This window comes from Lethenteron reissneri, chromosome 55 (assembly GCF_015708825.2).
Source record: "Lethenteron reissneri isolate LAM-NWPU_2019-01 chromosome 55, ASM1570882v1, whole genome shotgun sequence".
Lineage (NCBI taxonomy): Eukaryota > Metazoa > Chordata > Hyperoartia > Petromyzontiformes > Petromyzontidae > Lethenteron > Lethenteron reissneri.
In genome coordinates this window covers 439,411-463,010 of record NC_083833.1, presented here as the reverse complement: position 1 = coordinate 463,010, position 23,600 = coordinate 439,411, and the positions used below count along the sequence as shown (strand labels likewise).

General features: G+C 52.0%; 1 protein-coding gene across 1 annotated transcript in view; it reads left to right on the top strand.

Moving 5' to 3' along the window:
• The first annotated feature begins 224 nt into the window (after positions 1 to 224).
• The window catches only part of LOC133356840 (RNA-binding protein 10-like), a 39,125-nt gene continuing 15,749 nt past the window's right edge, over positions 225 to 23,600 (top strand). The window contains exons 1-13 of the mRNA XM_061574558.1: positions 225 to 734; positions 1,391 to 1,540; positions 3,586 to 3,652; positions 9,539 to 9,612; positions 15,654 to 15,725; positions 16,883 to 16,943; positions 17,606 to 17,662; positions 18,345 to 18,505; positions 19,060 to 19,157; positions 20,713 to 20,797; positions 21,680 to 21,766; positions 22,911 to 23,061; positions 23,204 to 23,274. Of these exons, the coding sequence (XP_061430542.1) occupies positions 9,598 to 9,612; positions 15,654 to 15,725; positions 16,883 to 16,943; positions 17,606 to 17,662; positions 18,345 to 18,505; positions 19,060 to 19,157; positions 20,713 to 20,797; positions 21,680 to 21,766; positions 22,911 to 23,061; positions 23,204 to 23,274 (858 nt within the window). The 5' untranslated portion in view covers positions 225 to 734; positions 1,391 to 1,540; positions 3,586 to 3,652; positions 9,539 to 9,597. The remainder of the gene's footprint in view (positions 735 to 1,390; positions 1,541 to 3,585; positions 3,653 to 9,538; positions 9,613 to 15,653; positions 15,726 to 16,882; positions 16,944 to 17,605; positions 17,663 to 18,344; positions 18,506 to 19,059; positions 19,158 to 20,712; positions 20,798 to 21,679; positions 21,767 to 22,910; positions 23,062 to 23,203; positions 23,275 to 23,600) is intronic.

The following is a 23,600-nucleotide window of genomic DNA, read 5'->3' as shown; positions in this document are numbered from 1 at the left end:
TGCCGCCCGTGCCTCTAAATGAAACCGTCTTTAAGGGGAAGGAAGAGCCCGGCAAAGACCGCGACACCCGTCTGGAGGGCGGCTTTAGGAGTGGCGGCGGCGGTGGCGGCGGTGGTGGCGGCTATGGAGAGTCGCTATCGCGCAGGAGGGACTACCATTCTTCGGACCGCCGGGACCGCCCGGAGCGAAGGGACAGGCAGGATCGCGATAGTCGCGGTGATAGTCGCAGTGACAGTCGCAGTGACAGTCGCCGCGATAGTCGCAGCGATAGTCGTGGCAATATTCGCGGCGATATTCGCGGCGACGGTCGCGGCGACGGTCGCGGCGACGGTCGCGGCGACGGTCGCGGCGACGGTCGCGGCGACGGTCGCGGCGACGGTCGCGGCGACGGTCGCGGCGACGGTCGCGGCGACGGTCGCGGCGACGGTCGCGGCGACGGTCGCGGCGACGGTCGCGGCGACGGTCGCGGCGACGGTCGCGGCGACAAGCACGGTGATAATCGAGGCGATATTCGCGGCGATAATTGCGTCGATATTCGCGGCGAAAGTCGAGGCGATAATCGAGGCGATAATCGCGGTGATAGTCGTGGCGATCACGATTTTCGAGACGTTGACTACCGAGCGAGGCTGTCGCCCGGCAGCAATAGGGCAGACGCGAGCGGGAAGCAGAGCGCGCGGTTGGAAGACGACGCTCTGGCCGCCAGCCAGCACCGGCGCGACAAGACCAACAGATGGGTGAGCGTGGTGCAGTCGTTACATAGTTTTCACGATGGGCCCTGCCAAGTTTTTCGCATTCTGTTGCCATGTGGAATGCCCAATTGAGTAATTTCCAGGTAATGGAATATTTTTGGCAAATACCAGTTACATTGTATGGTTTGTTTTAGCTATGGGTGGAAACTGGATGGAAACAATTGTAGATCGGACAGAGAACTTACAAACACAACACAGAAAGGTGCCCTGGTCGGGAATCAAACCTTGGCCCTTCCTGTGCGGCTGCGAGTGTTACCACTTCACCCTGCTGCCACGCTAGCCGCAAAACTGCTCTCGTGTGCCGTGCCGGCTTTCATTAGCGCTCGCTAACAGCACTTGCCCCAACAGTCTATAAAGGCTACACGGGGGATCTCTGTCTATATGTACGTGTGTATCTTTGTGTGTCTATGTGGGGGACGGTAGTGTAGGGGTTGGCGCACTACGCTACAAACCTGAAAATTCCGAGTTTGTGTCTCGGTGTGCGTGTTATCTATATGCGTGAGCGTTTGTGTGTCTACGTGCGTGTGTCTACGTGCGTGTGTCCACGTGCGTGTGTCTACGTGCGTGTGATCAATGTGGGGATCTTTGTCTTCGTACGTCCGTCCACTAACTTGGCGTGCCGTTGTCGTGTTGACCGCTAGGAGCGCGTTAGCCTCGACGACGTCTTGTCGGGTAGGTTCCGCGCGCAGGACCGCGACCCCGGCGAGCCGGAGCTCGAGAACGACCCCGTCGGGGTGTCGGGTCCCGCGGTCATTCTGCACGACATTCCCCATGACGTGGAACAGGAGGAGGTAACGGTCGGATGTGGGTCCTGGGCAACCCGACACCACCAACAATAACACCACCAACAATAACACCACCAACACCACCGAACAATAACACCATATAACAACACCACCAACAACACCATCAAAAACACCAACACCACCAACAATAACACCACCAACAATAACACCACCAAACACCACCAAACACCACCAACACCACCAAACAATAACAACACCAAACACCACCAAGCAACAACTTACATTATTGAGTCTTCGTATGCCCTGAAGGAGCGCCATTTCCCTACCCCACCCAAAATCTTGGCTATTATATATTTTTCTCATTCAAAGCCACGCACACAAAGTGTTGTTGACAAAAGCGTTCAGTTTTTTTCCCCCATTACGTTTATAATTTATGGGCGGCAGGTTGACCGTGACGACACTCGTGCCTCGCGGCAAGAAAGGGCCTAGGTTTGATTCCCGGCTCGGGTGCCTTTTCTGTGTGGAGTTTGTGTTCTTCCCCTGTTATGCAGAGTGAGAGTGAGTGAGAGTGAGTGAGTGAGAGTGAATGAGAGTGAGTGAGTGTATGTGAGAGTTTGTGGAGCTCTCTTCTGCAGTGTGTGAATGAGTGCGAGTGATTGTGAGTTGGTGAGTGAGTGTGAGTAAATGAGTGTGGATTTTGAATTCTCTTTCCCCCCCCCCCTATCCTGCATGGGTTTCCTCTGGAGTTTCCGGTTTCCTCCTACAGCTAAAATACACGCAGACAGACAATGTAACTGGCATTGGACAAAACTTCTATTTGCTGAAAAATATGCCTGCAAATTACTCAATGGGTATTACGGAAACATTAACATCTCCCTACAGCGAAAAACCTTGCAAGACCCTCCCTGAAAAAGAGTCTTGAGACTCGACGTGAAGCTTTCCTGAGTGAACAAACGTAGCAATAACAATAGAAAGACAAAGATACCCCATGTAGCCTACAACAGGCTGTTGGGGCAAGTGGTGTTAGCCAGCACCTATGAAGGTCGGGACGGCGCACGAGGGGGTGGGTGGCCAACACCACGCCCTGCCGCCTTTGTCTCCCCACTGCCGATGGCATTTTAACACATAGTAGGGATTTTGCGACCAATATTATCCACCGTTTTTTTTAGTTCAATCACGTAAATATGAAAGTGTCGTGAACCAGCCACCACCCGACACGTCCAGTTAGAGAGTTTTGTCCCAATGCGCCTACTAGTAGTTACTACTTTAGCACACCGGTGTGTTGGAGAGTAAACCCACAACATTTGCAATTTAAGTACAGTAATACTTTGGATTGCGAGTATCTTGGTCTGCCAGTGTTTTGCAAGACGAGCAATTTTTTTAAATAAATATTAATTTGATAAACGAGTGAGGTCTTGCAATACGAGGAGGACGTGTATACGCTTTGTCTGCCGAGTGTCACGTGATCACAACTGATACACGAGTGCTTTGATATACGAGTGCTTTGGATTACAAACACGTTTCCGGAACGAATTTTGCTCGCAATCCAAGGTTTTACTGTACAATGTTTCGCTGGTGATAACAACTGGCTTCATCAGGCGATTTGCCGAAATTTTTATATCGAGTAAATTTGATGTCATCACTGTGAACCTATCAGGTGTGAAGACTACCCAGAGGGAGGTTAATGTAGTCATGTAAATTACAATGGATTATGTTAATCTGACTATGCAGTACCTATTATTGGTTGGGTTTATTATCACGATCCATAGGCAGATGGCCCTAGTAGGTGCCCGCTCCACATTTCGGCATTTGTTTCCTCTCTCCTCTTTGCCTTGTACCAATATGCTCAAGTAGTGTCCACGTCCGTCTGCCACCAATCTTTCATATCATCGTCAAGCCCATCCTCTGTTAGGCCTTCCTCTCCGGTTCCTTACATTTTCCCCCCGAACAACAACAACAACAGCACACTTTAAATGTTTCCTGTTGTCGTAGTTCAGGTTGGGTTTACTCACAGTTAACGTACGGCGGCAATGTGGAGGGCGGAACACCCACCCGCCTGCCTCGAATTACCTTGCGCGTTTTGCTCGCAGATTCGCGCCTTCCTGAAGACGTTCAATGGCCCCGTGCGGAGTGTCAGGATCTTCAAAAAATTCCGAGGTGAGATGTGATCTCTTTTTCATGCCGTCGTTTTTTTACTTCGTCTTGTCGATTTCCGCGGCGTCGGGACGATCGTGCGAAAGGGAGGAAGATGCAGAGTCGGAAGAATCTGAGCTTGCGCCTGATGTTGGTGGGGGGTGGCGGGACGACGAACGTATCTGTGAACGTAGCCTTGGCCGGGCAGCGGCGGCGATCAGCGGTAGGCACGGAGTCCGCTGGACAGAGTAAAATATTTAACTAAAACTATAAACTGTTTTTATTTTACCAGGTAAGGGGCCCACTTAAGCTACACAGCTCTTTTTCAGAAGCGACCTGGCGATCACAAATGATAGGTAAACGAAGTGGCGTACCATCCTTGCGTGGAAATTCATAGCGGCAGCCAAATATTCTCAAATGCACGTTGATTCTACACGTAAAGGGAAAAAGCGGAAGACTCGGAGAAAAATCCACGCGACCATGAGGACAGCGACATGCAAACTCCAAATATACAGCAGGCATCAGAGTTGGGATCGAACCCTGCCACCTCCTGTATACCAGGCGAGGTGGTTAACATTTTGCCACTCTGCTCTCATGTTGAGAGTCTCCACATTGGAGCATGGGTGGAGAGCCCTCTCCCTTCAAAAGGATGTCCACGTGCTGCTGGTGGGGCTACGTACGATCACACGTTATCACACGTTATCCCACGTTATCATACGCAAACTCCAGTCATCCGGTCATGTTCGATAGTGAGCCAAAAGCGGATTTTGGCTAACCATTGAACAAAGATGGTCACTGCATCGCCCGCTTTCAGATGCGCTTTTGCGGCCATCTGGAATGCGCTTCCGATATTAGGAAGACACTGGAGCTACGCACTTTAGTATCATCAAGATTGAAAACTAATTTCTTTAGAACTGCTTTCTGTGTTTAGTTCGTTTTCCTTCCCTCGCACCTCCGAGTAGCACGGTTGGCTATGTACGGTGCGAAGCAATTTCAACGTTCTTACAGCAGAACCTCTCTTACCGATGAAACTGGTCGTTGATTTGGTCATTAAGTGAGTATAGGAAATACTTGTTAAAGGCTTAATTCGTTCCAATAGCATAAAAAGTGACCAAAAAAGTACTTCATCATATTTAAATAATGGATATTAATTCATAAATGTATTAACATTATAAACACCTAATATTAAAAGAAACATCATGGTTAATCGATGCATTAATTAATATTTACTGTACCTACAACTGCCCGTCATTAACGGGAATGGTTGGTAAACGAACACTTTGGGCTCTCTGGAGGTCCCGTCGTTAAGCCATTAGTCATTAACACAGGAGTGGTCGTTTAGAGGGGTTCTACTCTACACTACGATACCCGACACTAATATACACTCCACTATACACTACACTATACACTACACTATACACTACACTATACAATGCACTATACACTACACTATACACTACACATTGGAGGCCCGTGGTTAAGCGTGGGGGGGGGGCAGTCCACCGTGGCACATACTCATGTATTGTGCACATGGTTGCTGTGGCGGCAGTGTGTGTGTGTGTGTGCTGTTGCGGTTGACATTGTTGCTATGATAAGGCGGCGTCTACGCAAATTTTATAAGACGTGCAACATCAAAACGAACGCGTTAAACTAATTATTTGGTGAGGCTGCCGCCGCCTCCGCTCCTGCTGCGTTTGCAGTGGTGCACAAGCACGGGCAGCGGTAAAACTCGACACGTTCCTGTGTCATCGACAACAGCAACACCATCTGTGTGTGCGCGTGGCATTAAAATAAAATATGAGGCGACGTTTCAGGTGATGACCCTTCAAAGCACATCAGAAGAAGGACCATTGCTGGAAACGTCGACTAGTATATTGCGCGGAACAACTTAATTGATTGCTCCCGACCGAATTGCGCTCCCGCGGCGACCGGGTTGTGCCGTCGTCGGCTTCGCCGGCCGTCCGCTCGGGCGAATCACGATCGGCGGCACGCGCTCGCGACGCGACGCTTTGTTTTATAGTCGACCGTGTTTGCAAATTTGCCAGGGGAATATTTTGAGGACTTAATGTTTTCCGTTTGTTGAATGCTACGATCATAATGATCATAATAATGATCGTAGCAATTAGCAGACGTATTGCCTTTAAACAATAGTGTGTGGCTACCGGGCTACCGATTGCATAGCAATACTTTTCTTGAACAAACTATATCCCCATTATCGGGCTGTGAGCTCCATCTGGTCACTTTTGAATTTCCCAGCATGGAAATGACCCCAGGGAAGGGGTGGGGGGAAGTTTTTTTAACAGTTAAATGGTTTTAGTTTATTTGTTCACACTGAACTTGCATTCGACGTTATAAAACATTGACTTGGACGATTACAAAATAAATTACAATGAAAAATATTGACAATAAATCTGTTTCTTTTTGCGAAAAATTTCACCTGGGAGAGTGGAGTGTTTGAGATTTGTATTGAGAATTGAACGTGTGATAAGCACAGTTAATCCTATCCAGCTTACCTCCATCCATACTGCCATCCACTGGTCAGTTTTAATCATAACTATGTTTAGTTATTGTATTCAGCATTGGTTGGAGCACTGCGCTGTAAACAAATTGACCCGAGTTGGATTCCCGGCCACGGCTAACATCAGTGGCGAGTATATCTCTGAAATCTGTTTTTTTATTTTCCAAGTAAGGCCCACTGAGCTATGCATCTCTTTTTCAGAAGCGACCTGGCCACCAGTGATAGCCCAACAACGTGGCTTATCATCACGTGGACATTTATAGCAGCCAAATACTCTTAAACGCATGCTGATTCTAAATGGGGAGGGAAAAACCGGAAGACACGGAAACAAAATCCACACGACCACGGGGAGGACATTCAAACTCTAAATATACAGCAGGCGCCAGGGTTGGGATCAAACCCACGACCTCCTGTATACCAGGCGAGGTAGTTAACATCTACTAGCCACTGATGACGATGAGATAGACACGCAAACTCCAAATATACAGCGGGTGTCAGTGTAGGGATTTAACCCACAACCTCCTGTATACTCGGCGAGGTGCCCCAAATCGGTTCTTGGGATACAGTCCGCACTGACCAGCGTGGTGAAGTATGGCCTAACAGCCACCCCCCCCCACACCATGTTCGACACGGCGTGGGGAGGCAGCATTGATCCAGCAGTGGATTAATAAAGTGGTGTACGTAATAATTGCAACAGCATTCACCGAGTTGTAAGTTCATTTTATGGCGGTGGAGAAGCGTTTCGTGCTTTCCCAGTCTTCGTCACAATGCCTCATTGACACTCGCAAACTTATCACTGTTCTGAGTTGTCTGCGAGTTGGAGGGTGGATGTCCCTTTCACCACCGAATCTCTGAACGCGCGAGTGGTTCACAAAATCTTGGGAGGGCAACCACAACAAGGCAAATATCCCCTGTATAGCCTCAAATTTATAGGGCAAGTGCGGTTAGTTGGCACGGCACACGAAGGAGGTGGGTGGCCGGCAGAGTCGTAGTAGGAGCGCCGTTGTTTCTAAAGATGTCGTTACCGCAGACGACCGTAGCGGCACGACCGCGGCCACTCTACGATAGCCGGCGCCAAACTGCCACGCTCTCCCGCCGCGTGGCCTTTTGGGAGCCTCAGTTCCGATAAAGTTATTTAGTTTTTCTTCCGATCCCGTTCCGATGACATACGTGAGTAACTGACTACCTACACGTACGTCATCGCAGTGCAAAGGGGTAAATGATATTAACGGAGTGCTGACTGAGTGAAAGCAATCCTGCCCCTAAAGTAATAAAAGCGCTTGATGATGTGGCTTAATTAATATTAACACTTAAGGACCGCCCCCCGGCACACCCCGACAGCTGTTTTGATATTTTGACATTATGATGATGGAATTTTTTGTTCACATTAATAAAGTAATAATGATGATAACGAGTTGATTATCACAAGAACCGGTAGCGTGTCTCGGAAGAACGCTTTAGCACGCGACAAGCGCACTTGGCATCGCGTCTCGTCTTCCAACGCCCACTGTGGGGGGATTGGTGCCACTACGCTCATTTTTCGTTCGTTCGTTTGTTATATCGCGGGCAAAACAAAAAACGCCGGCTCGTTAATTTGGCTGTCGTTGATAACTTGAGAGAATGTAATTGAAGACGCCAACTTGTCGGCGGTGGTACGGAAGCAGAGCGTTCGCACGTCGCGAATTCCGCGATTTGCGAAGCCTCGTGTCGGGCTCGCATTGCCATTGCAGCGTTGTCCTCGTTTACGACGGTCGGCGCCGCTAAGCTATACAAAATGCTAACTGATGTTATTTTACCCCGGTGGTGACACCCCACTGAGCTGTGTAGCTCTATTTTAGAAGCGACCTGGCTCTCACAAATTATAGCGCAACGAAGCGGCTGATCGTCACCTGGAAATTTATAGCAGCCAAATACTCTGAACGCACGTTGATTCTAAATGTGGAGGGAAAAACAGGAGGAACCGGAGAAAAATCCACTTGACCACACGTGGAGGGAGAGAGACACGCAAACTCCAAAGATACAAAACAGGCGTCGGGGTCGGGATCAAACCCACAACCTTGACGTCAGGCGAGAAAGTCAACATCTTGCCACGGCGGCGTTGTCGGCAGAGGACGTATTAAAAGTGCTCGGGCTAAGCGTTGATCTGTAATATCAAAGCACGCACTTAAGTAGTGAATATTATAGGACCCAAATTAGTGTTGCAATATTGAGTTTATTTTGGGTGCAGTTACGTTGAGTGTGTGGTCATGTGTGTGTGGTTGGGACCATGCTAACAGCACTTGCCCCAAAAGTATGTTCAGGCTAGACGTGGGGATCCTTTACCTTTGTTTTTTGTCATTGGGAGCGGTGGTGCAGCGGTTAGCTCGCTGTGCCACGAAGCCGGCGGTCCAAGTTAGATTCTTGCTCATGGCCACCAACACGAGTGACGATTATCTGAACCGGTCCTGGGCCTCCCATAGGTAGACTCTGCCTCAAATGTGTACCTGGTGCAATGTTCAGTTAAACATCATCACCGGGGAGACAGGCGGTTGGGTGTGGTGCCGGCCACCCACCTCCTTCGTGTGCCGTGCCAACTAGCCGCACTTGCCCTATACATTTGAGGCTATACAGGGGATATTTGCCTTGTTGTGGTTGCCCTCCCAAGATTTTGTGAAAGTCCCGATTCGGTGCAGTATTGGGCAGCCGGGCACACACAGCAATAACAACAACATCATCATCATCATCTGTGTAATGTGTAAATCTGTGTCTCCCGTTAAGTCGGCAAAAGGTGAATCGGTGTATGCACGGGTAGCGCCGAGTGAGTGACGGGAGGGGGGGGATGGGTAGGGAGGTGTAGGTACTTCTGCGTTTGAGCCTGGTCCACACCCGAGCGGATCGGTTGCGCGGAACAACTTAATTGATTGCTCCCGACCGAATTGCGCTCCCGCGGCGACCGGGTTGTGCCGTCAGTCGGCTTCGCCGGCCGTCCGCTCGGGCGAATCACGATCGGCGGCACGCGCTCGCGACGCGACGCTTTGTCACGACGCGACCGCGATTTGGCCCCTGGCTTGTTTGGATCCCGAAGAGCCGCCGCCCCTGCCCCCTCGCATCCTTGCCGCGTGTAACTGCTCGCTGGGACGTGGGCAAAGCGGCCGTGGGGGTGCGATCGGCAGCTCGCGCGATTTAACACGCTCAGCCCGTCGTCGCTCGGGCGTGGACCCGGCTCTTAATGTAAGGAAGGCGGTTTGGGGGGGTGGTTAAGTAAGGGGGTTGGGGGAGGGCTTTGGTGGGGGGGGGTGGGCTGGTTTCCTCATGTTGTCAGACGCCGCTGCCGTTGTGTAGCAGCAGCTGCTGCCGCGTGTGGATGCTGCCGTCACTAATACGTTGCGTCTATATCCAAATGCCGCCTCTAGGTTGGAGCCGCAGTTTCGCCATCGTGGATTTTATACACTTACACGACGCTTCAAGATGGATGGAGGCCTATCAGGTTGCCCTTCTACGGTCAAACGCGGTCCCTTAGACCGGGCCGCGGAGGAGCCCCCTGGCTGCCTTCCCCCACCCTCACCCCCACCCCCACCACCCCCCCACTTCTCCTCGCCGCCCCCACCCCCCCGCAGCGCGCGAGGTCGGCCACCTAGCGGGTGGGGGGAGGGCGGTCGGTGGGTTCACCAAAACAATTTTCTTTGTGTCGGGAGTTGTGGACCGAGTGGCGACACGCGCACACGCATGTCGCGTTGGCACCCCCCGTCCCTCGCGTTCCGAGAGGGGGAGGCCGATGGAGGGGGGGTTAAACTGAGCCGCGGGGTCGCTGCCCTCCCCCTCCTCGTCGTCGTCAGGAACGGCAAAGGCCCATTAGAGGCCGTGGTCGGCGGGCCCGGCAAAGGCCGCGGGGGTGTAGGGGATGTGCCAATCTGCGGGAGCTTTGGTGGCGGATGCCGCACTTTTGGAGTAGGATTAAAATGAGAAAAGGACGAACCGTGAGTGTTGTGGTGACCGAATAACTGAGACACGTTTGTCACTGGAGCGACCGTTAATTTGAATTTCAAGGCCCATGAAATCCCGGCGATCTCCTGAGACCCTATTGCCCTATCTGGCAACTTAGATCCACCAAAGCCGGGCACCTGAGTGTGTGGGACAAATCTGCATTCGGTGGGTGATGATGGAGCGTTCAGTAGTCGGGCGCCTCGTGTGTGGAATGCCTTGCTCCAGACCGTTCGGGATGCTCCGCCAGTTGAGGTTTGTAGGGCTCGTCTGAAAACCACTTATTTTCTCTTGCGCAACTGTCTGTGGTGAGCAGTTGTTTGCCTCTTAGTTTTATCGTTAAGGGTTTTTTTTACTTACTAACTTTATTTCGCATTTCCACTGCTATAAACATTCACGGTCGTCAAGATGTCTTTCATTCTTCACTCCGGTGATATTTTTTATTCCAAATGTCTTGCCTACTTCTCGCTACATTTGCCCTCAACTGCACAACCACTTGAGCCACGAGAGGCATCGTAGCGGCAGATTTTCTTAAATTTTATTAATTTTTTTACGATTGGCTTGGCTCGTTTCCACCCTTGTGGCCACCGTTTCATTTCCTTGCCGCGATCAAACTCCTCACTCCACGCGGGCAAAGCAAGTCGCGTGCCGTTGTTTTAAACGTTGTTTGTGCGTTGTCTCCCCGACCATCGTGCATGCCCCCAACGTCAAGATGTTGCGTTGGCAGTTTTTCTTTTATTCTTTAGACCAGCAGTGGGTCTTTAAAAGCCTCTTTTTATCCTGTCGAGATAACGAGTGAGGTCGAGAAATCTTAGCGGTGGCTCGGAGATGCTAACTACCTCACCTGGTATACAGTATATTTAAAGTGTGCGAGTTCTCCCCGTGGTTGCGAAGATTTTTCGCCTCGTTTCTCCATTTTTTCCCACCACATGTGAAACATGCATTTAGAGTATTTGGTGACTGCTATCCATTTCCACCTGATAAGCCACTTCGTTGAGCTATCATTTGTGGCCAGGTTACTTCTGAAAAAGTACTATGTAGCCCATTGGGCTTTACCTGGTCAAATAAAAGGAATGTATTGGTTTCATAGTTTATAGGCAGTGTTTCTCTCTTCAATAAGGTACCACACATCAACGTGGTTAACCAGGATGTAATGTGTCAGAAATTTCATGATTACTTTTTAATTTTAATACAAAGCGTATGCATAACACATTTTAGATAATTGAAGGGTTTCTTTGTGACTATCCATGTCAAACTCCGGTCATCCTCGCAGCACAGTGGCTTTCGGCTAGCCGTCGAACAAAGGCGGTCACCGCATCGCACGATTTCACACGCGCTTCCGTGGCCGTGTGGAACGCTCTTCCTTCCGACATTAAGAAGCCACTGGAGCTACCCACATCGTCATCTAGGTTGAAAACTAATTGCTGTCTAACTGCTTTGTGTTTAATTTGTCCTCCTAGCACGGTTGGCTACGTACGGTGTGAAAGAAGTTTAGCGTACATACTTGCTGAATAATAAATATCGACTGATAGGGAACTGTTCAGATGCTAATGTAATGCTGTTCATATGGAAGCATTCCTAAAATGGTATTTTATTATCAGAGCCATATGGTGTAAAGCGCAGTTTCACTTTCACTGTAGAATAGGAGAGAGCACAAACTCCACTCACTCTCTAGAACAGGGTGGAACACACAAACTCCACTCTGTAGAACAGGGTGGAACACAAACTCCACTCACTTGTAGAACGGGGGAACACACAAACTCCACTCACTCTGTAGAATAGGGGGGAACATACAAACTCCACTCACTCTGTAGGACAGGGGGGAACACACAAACTCCACTCACTCTGTAGAACAGGGGGAGAACATACAAACTCCACTCACTCAGTCTGTAGAACAGGGGGAGATCACACAAACTCCACTCACTCTGTAGAACAGGGGGGGACACACAAACTCCACTCTGTAGAACAGGGGGAGAACACAAACTCCACTCACTCTGTAGAACAGGGGAGAACACACAAACTCCACTCTGTAGAACAGGTGGAGAACACACAAACTCCACTCACTCTGTAGAACAGGGGGGAACACACAAACTCCACTCACTCACTCTGTAGAACGGGGAGAGAACACACAAACTCCACTCACTCTGTAGAACAGGGGGAGAACACAAACTCCACTCACTGTAGAACAGCGGGAGATCACACAAACTCCACTCTGTAGAACAGGGAGAGAACACACAAACTCCACTCACTCTGTAGAACAGGGGGAGAACACACAAACTCCACTCTGTAGAACAGTGTGGAACACACAGACTACACTCACTCTGTAGAACAGGTGGGAACACACAAACTCCACTCTGTAGAACAGGGGGGAACACAAACTACACTCACTCAGGCTGTAGAATGGGGAGATCACACAAATTCCACTCACTGTAGAACAGGGGGAGAACACAAAAACGCCACTGTGGAGCAGGGGGAGAACACACAAACTCCACTCACTATTTTTACTTACCAGTATTTGCTTAGAACAGAGGTCGGCAACTAAGATAACAAGAAGCACCACATTGTTTCGAATTGTGTACCCAAAAAAAACGATTTCAAGAGGCGCAATACGAGACGACGTTCCTCCATGAATAACGGTCACAAAGCAGCAGTCCGCAAAGAGGCGGCATGCGGTTCCAGAGCCGTAGGCTTGCCGACCCGTGGCCTAGACTTCTCACCACTTCAGCTATGAGGAGCTCGAGGTCGATGGGAGAATGGCAGCACACGTGGAACTGCTGTGGGTCGTTGGTTATTGTTGTGTTTGCTCGGGAAAGCCTCACCGAGTCTCAAGACTCGTTCTCAAGAAGGGTTCCTGCCTTACTCTTTGGTTTTTTCGGTAAAGTCACGTTTTTGTGGTAGTTGGCGATGTAGCCGATGTCTATCCCCCCAGTCGAGTAGATTGGAGGTAATTTGTCTTGCAGCGCTGGGATGTTTTGGCCAATGCTAGTTGCACGTTACATTGCGCGGTTAACATTTTTAGCTTTGGCAGGAAACCAGAGAACCCGGAGGAAACCCATGCAGTGGGAGAGAACATAAAAACTGAGGAATCGAACCCAGGCCCTTGTTGGAGTGAGGCCACAAGTGTTACCATCGCGCCACCGGGGCACCCTGTCGACCTCGGCGACCGCACAGAGTGGAGTATCCACTCGCCCCTTAAGTCAGCAGCAGGGGAACCCCAGAGAGTGATCTATTATTATTTTATTTTCTACGTGACTTTACCGAAAGAACCAAAGAGTAAGAGCTGAATATTAACATTCAAATATCGTTGTTGGGCCCACTTATTGACACAGACAAAGGTCCCCTGTGAAGCCCTAAGCAGACTGTTGGGTCAAGGGCTGTGAGCGAGTAGCTCCTATGAAGGCCGGCACGGCACACGAGGGGGTGGGTGGCCAGCACCACGCACGACCACCTTTGGCTCCCTAGTGGCGATGTTTACACACCGCACCAGGTACTCATTTGAGGCTAAGTTGACCTAAGTGATGCCCAGGACCAGTTAATATAATTGTCACTGCTGGTGGCCATGAGCGGGAATCAAACCCGGTTCGCCAGATTCGTTGTGCAGTGCGCGAACCACTACACTACCGCTCCTCACTAACACAACAACAATCGCCATTCGCCACTAAGGGACGGTGACATCACGGCGCTTGTGCCAAGCTATGTGCACTTTAATGGCACGTGAAAGTGATTTGACACACACACACGTCAGTTCCTTCTGCCACTGCACATCGTCCAGTCGAGGGGTGCGGGTCGGAGAGTTGCGACGACAAACGACGCGAGAAACGGCCACGGCCGAAGCTGCCGTCGCCGCCGTACCTCTGCCGACGCTTCGTTCCCTCCGCCGGATGCCGCGGCTTCGCTTGCGCCGAGCCTCTTGAGATGCGCCGCGTCGCTCGTTCAATTTGGGCGGCGGGGTTTCTTGTCGACGAATCGGCTGTCGGCGGCGTCGGTGACGGGATCGCTTGTGGGTGGGGGGGGGGAGGGGGTCTCTCCCTTTCCCGGCTGTCTCTTGACGCCGACGGATTGGCGAGTTTCTGAGCGCGTGCCCATAGCTACCGAGCGCACGAGCGGTGCAAGTGAACCGGGGCCCGCGGTGGCTAGGAGATGTTAACTACCTCGCCTGGTATGCAGGACGTCGTGGGGTCAATCCAGACCCCCCTGACGCCTGCTGTATATTTGGAGTTTGCGTGGCTCTCTCTCATCATCATCACGGTGGCTATGAGATGTTAACTACCTCGCCTGCTATGCAGGAGGTCGTGGGTTTGATCCCGACCCTGACGCCTGCTGTTTATTTGGAGTTTGCGTGTCTCTCTCTCTCCCCGTGGTCACGTGGATTTATCTCTTTAAGTCCTCCAGTTTTTCCCTCCTGAGCATTTTAGAGTGTTTCCACATGATAAGCCACTTTTGTTGAGCTGTCATTTGTGATTGCCAGGTTGCTTCTGACAAAGAGCTACACAGCTCAGTGGGGCCTTAGCATGGGAAAATAAAAATAGGCAAATAATAAATAGTAACCAGAAAATAGACGTGGCTTTGCCGTCGAGTTGGCCTTACCTGGTAATAATTGTTTAGTTCGCTGATCAGTGAAGAGCGGCGGGAATTCAGTTGGTCCCCATCGTTTCATTCCTCGCATCCAGTGCCCGTGCCAAAAGTGCTGCGCCACTAGGATCGGTGTTAGAATCGCTGTGGCTCAGAGCCAGACTGACGCGCCCCCAAGATGCAGTGGGAACCTTTACACTCGCGGAGCCCACGCCGAGGCAGCCTGAGCCTTCAGTGTTAACGACTGAGACGTGTACAGACAAAGGCTCACGTTGGCTTCGGTCTTTAATCACCGGCTGTGACATTTCACCGGGGCTCAGGCACTGGGCAACAAATAAGTGGGGAGGGGGGAGCGGTTGGGTGGAGAATTGGGTGAGGTCGTGGGTTCGATCCCGACCCTGACGCCTGCCGCTGTATATGTGCAGTTTGCATGTCTCTCTCTCTCTCCCCGTGGTCCTCCGGTTTTTCCTTCCACATTTAGAATCGACGTCACGCATTTTAGATTATTTGGCTGCTATAAATGTCCACGTGATGATGATAAGCCACTTCTCATTGAGCTATCATTTGTGAAGCCAGGTCGCTTCTGAAAAATATCTATATAGCTCAGTAGGCCTTTCCTGCTGAAATAAAAATAGTTAATAGTTTAGTTTTAATTGGCCCGGGTCGGCGGCCAATTCGTTCCTCGGCTGGCAGCGCATGCAAACCGTGGCGCACTGCTGCTGCACGGTAGACCACGCGATGCCGACTCCGCTCGGCCGCCTTCACTCTCCCGCGGAACCTCCAGGGCTCCGCGAGGCTTACTCGCGATCGTGCCGGGGTCATTCACCCGCCGAGCTGAATGGCCGGCCGAGCGAACTAACAGACCGACGAGAGGGAGAGCGAGAGAGCGTCTCGTGGCATTACGCGGTCGTGTCCTCGCGCTGCGATCGCTCGCCGGGACGCTGACCGTGTGCCGCTCACTCCGCTGTCTTGCAGTTCCACCTGCTGCTGCGAGGACAGAGAGTGGCGCTCGAACCCTGCCAAAGCAACCTGTGGCGCTGCCCGATGGTGAGCGACGGACGGGCATGCCCTCGCGTGTACCCACGTGCACCCGCGTGCACCCGCGTGCCTACCTGCGTGTTTGCGTGCCTGCCTGACTGCATGCGTCCCTCTTGCCTGCGCACGTGCCTGTGTGCGTACGACCCTGCTTGCCTACGTCCCTGCATGCCTGCCTGTGTGCACGTGCGTGCGTGTGTGTGCCAGCGCTGCCCATCTTTGGCACGGGCCCCATTCTTACCGGACTCTCCTAGTCCTCGTGTGCATGTGTGTCTCGTAGCTTCGCTAAGCCACAAATGAGTACCTTGTGTGGTGTGTAAATGTTGCCACTAGGGAGACAAAGGCAGCCTGGCATGATGCTGGCCACCCACCCCCTCGTGTGCTGCGCCGGCCTTCATAGGTGCCCGCTAACAGCACTTGCCCCCACAGTCTGTTAAGGCTACACGACGGGATCTTTGTCTTTGCGTCTCGTAGGCAAGTGACGCTGCGTCCGTCAATCGATTAAAATAGATTCATTATGCCAGGGTGCACCCATCACCTGAGCGGTGAGCTCCGTGTGGATGTCTCTGCAACCGATTGTCCACAGTGACCACACACGCCTCGACATTCAAGCGATGATCTGCTCTGCGGTCTGTAGCGACGTGCTTCATCGCTGTGCTACACATTTGCTCAAATCCGATTGGTCTTTACCGACGTGGGTGGGTGGAGCACAGTGGTGAGATGTTAACTCCCTCTCCTGGTATGCAGGAGTTTGCATGTCTCTTTCTCGCCGTGGTCATGTGGATTTTTCTCCGGTTCTGCCGGTTTTCCCCATCACATTTAGAATCAACTTTTACGCTACTGAGTATATGGCTACTGTAGATTTCCATGTGGTGTGCCACTTTGTTGGGCTATCATTTCCAAAAGCCAGGTCGCTTCTGAAAAAGTTTAGTTTTAGCGTTTACAATGTTGTCCATAGTTTGGTTTGCATGACCACAATTGCATGTCTGTGCCTTGTAAAATAGTAACGAGACAATCGGCGGTGTTCTGCCTGTCGAGGGGCATGGCCAGACACCCACGTTCCCCGTCCGCGCAAAACCGCTCGCTCCGATGCGGACAAAGCGGTCTCGCGATCTTGTGAGCGAAGTCGGCTGACGCACTGCGCGTGCCCTGCGCCCTGTTGCCCTCAGTGTCAAGGGAAGAACTTTTGGCAGCACAGCTGGTGCTTGCGGTGTCAGCACTCCAGAGAAGGTGAGGCGGCCCCCCACACCAATTCCATTACCCGCCATTCGCCACTAAGTCCTGGTGACTTCACCACCGGAGGGCGACTGCCTTCAACTGCCCAGTAGCAGCGTCCTTCACGAGCCTCCCCCAACCCCCCACCTGACTTCACCCCCCTCCAGTGCTCGTCAGGCCCTCGTTCTCTCCACACTCGCACTACCGCCGCCGGCAAGCGTGCTCGGCTGAGCAGGAGTAGTGGCCCTGGGCTATTCCAAGGGGCATAAACCACCATCACCACGGGAACTCACATCATCCTCGCAGCAACAGCGGCAGCGGCTTTTGGCCGGCTGTCGAACAAAGAAGGACACCGCGTCGCGCACTTCCAGATGCGCTTCTGCGGCCGTCTGGAACACGCTCTGCCGATATGAGGAAGCCACTGGGAGCTATGCACTTTTAAATCGTCTAGCTTGAAAACTCAATTTGGTTGAGTAAGAAGTTCAAAATACATACATAGGACTTGGTGCATTGTATATCATCAGCACTGGGGAGACAAAGGCGTGGTGTTGGCCACACCACCTCCTCATAGGTGTGCTTTGCCGGCCTTCATAGGTGCTACTCACTAACAGCATTTGCCCCAACAATCTGTCAATGCTACACAGGGGATCTTTGTGTTTTTTGTTTTTGCTTTGCAGAAAAATCTCACCCACCCCAGCCGGCTAACGAACCCGACTTGGAGAACGCCAACAAAAGTACGTGTCCTCAGTCGCCGCGATTGTTGTGTGCGTGCGCGTTTGTGACATTCAGTACAAAGGTCGTCGGGGAGCGGTGGCGCAGCGGTTAGCGCGCTGCCCTACGAACCCCGACGACCCCCAGTTCGATTGCCACTTGCGGCTGCCAACACCGGTGACGATTATCTGAACCGGTCCTGAGCCTCCCCTAGGTCAACTCAGCCTAAAATTATTATCTGGACTGTAATCGTTAGCACTGGGGAGACAAAAGGTGTCCAGGCATGGTGCTGCTGCCCCCCCCCCCCCCCCCCCCGGGCACCACGGTGGCTAGGAGATGTTAACTACCTCGCCTGCTAGACAGGAGGATGCTGGTTCGATTCCCAACTGATGCCTGTGTGTTTGGAGTTTGCGTGTCTGTCTCCCCGTGGTCACGTGGATTTTTCAATTTCACGCGTTTGGAGTATTTGGCTGCTATAAATTTCCACGCGATAAGCCACTCTGTTGAGATATCATTTGTGGCCAGGTCGCGACTGAATAAGCACTATCCAGCTCAGTGGGTCTCACCTGGTAAAATAAACATTTGTGTTTAGTTTGCCTTGGCGTGCTCTTGACCTTCACAGGTGCCACTCGTTAACAGCGCTTGCCCCCACAGTCTGTTGAAGGCTCCACTGGGGTGTCTCTGTCTGGTCCCTGCGCGCCGCAGCCCTGATCCTGCACAACTTGAGCGCCACGGCGACGCTGGAGGAGATCGTGGAGGCCCTGGCGCCGCTCGTCATCCTGTCGGGAGACAACCTGCGCCTCATCAAGCAGAAGGGCACTCGCCTCAACCGCGGCTTCGCCTTCCTCGAGATGCCTTCCACGCTGGTGCGAGAGCCCCACGCGCTCGTCTGTGTGTGTGTGGTTGGTCATTGTGTGTACATCTGTGTGTGTGTAGAACGTCTTTCGCACATTACGTCGCCAACCGTGCTGATGGGAGGTGCGGGGGTAGGACAACAAACGTGCGTGTGGCTGTGTGTGTCCGTGTGTGAAGCTTTGTGTGTGTGTGTTCGATTCTCGGACACGACCACCAGCAGTGACATTTATCTGAATCGGTCCTGGGAATCACCTCAGTCGACTGAGTACCCGGTCCGTTGTGTAAAAACATTGCCACTGGGAAGACAAAGACGGCCGGGCGTGGTGCTAACCACCCACTCCTTGTGCCGTGCCAGCCTTTATAGGTGCTCGCTAACAGCACTTGCCCCAACAGGCTGTATGGGGGAATCTTTGTCTCTTTTTGTAAAAGTGTGGGTGGTGTTCACTTGCCAGCAACACGGGGGGGGGGGTGGTGTGTTGCACCATCTCAAGAGATTTTTCCCCACGCGAAAAATATTTGAAATGAATGAGGGAAATACTTTTCACTCGCCGACTGTGGCCCTCAGGAGGCGATCCAGCTGTTCCAGACCATCGAGGGTCAGGAGTGCCCCATCTTGGTGCACGGCAAGAGGATCCACGCCGACTTTGCCAAGGCCACCAATAGGTGGGTGACGCTGGCGGTGCCCCGTGGGCGAGTGGGGCATGTTTACTACCTCGCCTGGTATACAGGAGGTTGTGGGTTAGATCATGTCCCTGAGAGTTGACTACCTCGCCTGGTATACAGGAGGTCGTGCGTTCAGTCCTGACCCTGATGACACCTGCTGTATATTTGGAGTTTGCGTGTTTCTCTCATCATCATCACGGTGGCTAGGAGATGTTGACTACCTCGCCTGGTATACAAGGAGATCGTGGGTTCGATCCCGACCCTGACGATGCCTGTTGTATATTTGGAGTTTGCATGTTCCCCTGGTGGTTGTGTGGATTTTTCTCCGGGTCCTCCGTTTTTTCCCTCCACTTTAGAAATCAACATCATGCGCTTAGTGGTTGGCTGTTATAAATTTCCACGTGATGAGCCATTTTGTTGAGCTCTTATTTGTGGCCAGGTTGCTTCTGAAAAAGAGCCATGTAGTTCAGTGGGCCTTACCTCGTAAAATAAAAATAGTTTAGTTTTTTAGATCAGGTTTAGAGACCCACAGACTCGTACAGAGGACTGCAGACTCTCACAAGAGATTCACGGAATTGCACAGAGACCCATTGATACAGGGAGACCCACAGACCTACACAGACCTTTTTGATTGATAGACAGACCCGTAATATACATTTACAGATAGCCATATACTAACACAGAGACTCAAAGACTCGCAGAAACCCACAGACGCGCAGAGACCCATAGATTCGTAGAGAGACTCATAGACTCACACTTAAAGCTTTAGATTAAGAGAAAGTTCCAGATAGACTCGCACAGAGAGCCATTGACTGGTGTGTGAGGAGCAGTAGTGCTCTGCGCCATGGCCCTAGGAATCTGAGTTCCATTCTGCTGCTCGCAGCCAACATCCCCGATGAATGTCTCCCCAAGGTCGAACGCTGCCTTAAATGACCACCCGGTGCGGTGTGGAAATCATCGACACTGGGGAGACGATGGTGGCCGGCCGTGGTGCTGGCCACGCCGCCAACTCTTGCGCCCTGTCGCCCCCTTCGTAGTCATTCGTGAACTGCACTTTGCCCCAACAGTCTGCACGGATGTCAGTGTCGTGCTCGGGGATGGACGGATAATGATGACGGTGATGATGGCGACGACGAGACTCTCTTCGTCGGCTTCCGTTGCCGTGAACTCTCTCGAGACTGCCGCCGAGTGCTCGCGTAGAACGTGCTACTTGTGCAGACGGAGCGAGAGGCGCAACCGAAACATTGCCTGGGGAGGGTTTACCCCCTTCATTCGCTTCAGTGGCTCGATCACTTCCTGATGTCTGTGCGCGAGTGTTTGGTCATGAGTGTTTGAACTGGTCCTGGGCCTCCCCTAGGTCGACTCAGCCTCAAATGAGTACCTGGTGCGGTGTGTAAATATCGCCACTTGGGAGTCAAAGGCGGTCGTGCGTGGTGCTGGCCACCCACCCCCTTCAAGTGCTGTGCCGACCTTCATAGGTGCTACTCGATAACAGCACTTCCCTAACAGTCTGTTAACGTTATATGGGGGATCTTTGTCTTCGTGCCACTTGCAGTCAGGAGCCGTTTGACTTCAACAGAGCGACGGCCGTGACCAAGGGCAGCGCTGCCATAGCTGCTGCCAGGTGGTCCTCGTCACAGGTACTGCGCCCCTCTCTCGACGGCTCACTTTTGTGAGATTCGTCGAGTCTCAAGACTGTTTCAGGAGGGGGTCCCGCCAGGTTTTTCGCAATATGGAGGGCGGCCTTTCCTTTGCCAAATCATAAAAAAACTCTGCCGTGATGTTGTTCGTTACGTGACGGTCCACGCAAGCGATGTGTTCAATGATCGGAGCTGGAATTTATCCGAATCAATTAAGTGCAGGATCCCAATTCAAGATGATGTGTGTGTGTGTTCTTTTGGTCGAGGCATGGGGCGCCACAGTGGCGAGATGTTAACTACCTCGCCTGGTATACAGGAGGTTGTGGGTTCGGCTTGTATGTTCTTCCTGTAGTCCTCCGGTTTTTGATCTGGGTCCTCCGGTTTTTCCCTTCACATTTAGAATCGATGTGCGTTGATAGAGTACTTGGCTATTATGAATTTCTACGTGATGGTGATCAGCTACTTCGTTGAGCTATTGTGATAGGCAGGTCGCTTCCAATAAAATATCGACTTAGATCAGTTGGGCCTTACCTGCTAAAATTAAAACTACTAGTAGTATACTTACCTATGTGCGCATTTATTTAATTATTATTTTATTGTGTATCTGGTGGTCTTAACCATGTAAATGTTAGGTGCAAAAAGCGTTCACTGAATACTTACCAGGCCGAGACCCATCAATTCCCACTCCATTTGTGAAAGCCGGTGTTCATCTTGCGAGGCTTCCACCAGCACCACTTGACAAGCCGGCTGCTGCGGCAGCTCTCGGTGTCTACGGACGGGCCGGGTCGGGGCGTCCGGTGAAACGCAACGCGGTTGAAGCCCCCCTCCCCTTTGGCTCCAACCGTGCCTCTGCCCCCCCCCCCCCGCGTCTGCCCCGCCCAGCCCAGCCAAGGCTCTGAGGAGTGGAACGCCTGGTCCAGTTACTACCAGCAGAACGGACAGCAGGGCGGGGGGGAGGTCTACGTGCAGGTAAGGATATACATTTTCCACACGATGATGATCATGATAAGCCACTTCCGTTGAGCTGTCGTTTGTGATACCCCGTGGGGCTCGTTCCTTCACGGCGTTACAAGTGGCACTGATGGGGCACCGGGAGAGGTACGTACGTACTTTGAACTTGTTTCGCACCGTGCGTAGCCAGCCCTGCTCATTGGAGGTGCAGTTTGAAACTGCTCGGTATTTAAGACGGAAACAGGAGGACTTCTTCACAATGATGGCTATCTCCTCCTGATGATGCTGGTTGTAATCCCCGGCGACATGTCATGGTACTCCGATTATAAATAATGTATTTGGTTTACTCTCCAACGCACAACCGGTTAGTGCCGAACTAGTAACTAATTGGCAGGTTTTGTTTACATGACAAACCTTACTCATTGGCTGTGTCGGGTGGTGGCGGGGTAAGCGATGACACATTCATAATCATGCGACCTAACCCCGAGCAACCTTTATTATTGGTAATACTGGTCGCGAAAGCCGACGCGTTAAACAACGCTTGTGTTTCTGAATCTTAGCTCGGTCGATGGATTCTGTCGCTGCAAGGGCCTTGCATTGGCAGAAGGAACCGAGGCATCTGTGGTGTTGCTTTCTGCTGCTGCCATATGGTTGCCTGTGAAGGGTGTTTCGTTACATTGTTGTTATATTAAGTATGTAGAGTATTTTGCTGCTATGAATTTCCACGTGATGACAAGCCACTTCGTTGAGCTGCTATCATTTGTGACCGCCAATGTCGCCTCTGGAAAAAGAAAGCTAATTGCTCAGTGGGGCCTTACCTGGCAAAATATTAATTTTTGTAGTTTGCTGTAAGATTGATAGCGGCCCCAATAACCAAAGTGTGCTGAAGCATCGTAGAGGTCACTGAGGGTTTGTCGCACGGTGATTGGCAAGGGGTGGCCTCAGCATATCCCCCCAACATTTTTATTGAAACTTGGGGACAGGGAGGGGGCTCGTTTGAGTTGGGCGGGGGGGGCGTGCGTTGCCAGGAGAGATCCCTCGGAAGGTGGCTCGCGTGGGGGGTCACTGCCAGGAGAGATCCCGAGGAAGGGGGCTCGCTTTGGGGGTCACTGCCAGGAGGATGCTCCCACGTCTGACCTGACCTGCCTTGTGCCATTGCCAGGACTACAGCCAGTACTACCAGCAGGCAGAGGCACTCAACTCGGCCATCGGGGCTGCTGCTGCTGCTGCCGCTCCTTCCGCCGCTGCCGCCACCACCACCACCGCCGCAGTGGCAGCAGCGGCGATAGCAGCGGCAGGACTGGCCACGACGAGTAAGCGACTGATGTTAGTTAGTCGAGATGGGGGGGGGGGGGAGCATTTCGCACGACGCTATTTACGTCTCCCCCTTGTACGTCGTTTAGCTAACGACGTCATTTTTTTCTGTCTTTCCTCCCACGAATGCCCTTCGAGCAGAGAAGGCAGAAGTGGAGGTCCCCGCTGCCCAGCCGGCGCTGGGTGAGGCCTCCCAGCAGCAAGACGCAGAGGTGAGGGGGAGTGGGGGTGGTGGGGGGGTGGTGGGTGGTGTCGTCGTTTCTCGCGCAAGGTCCACCCATCACTCGCTTGGCCAAGCGTCTGCATCGGCGTGAGTGTGTGGGCTGAACTCCGTGTGTCGGTGTCTTCCGGTTACGAGCCACATTCTTGCGATTGAGAGCGAAGGTGGCCGGTATTGATGACAGTGATGCTGCTGCTATTGCAGCAGCTGCGACGGCTTTGCTACACAGGTGCAGTTGACAAAAAGCTGAACGTCTCCACGCCGTCGTTGTCTTCGGGCCGTCGCTGTCTCTGTCGTCGTTACTTGGGTGCTGTCCTA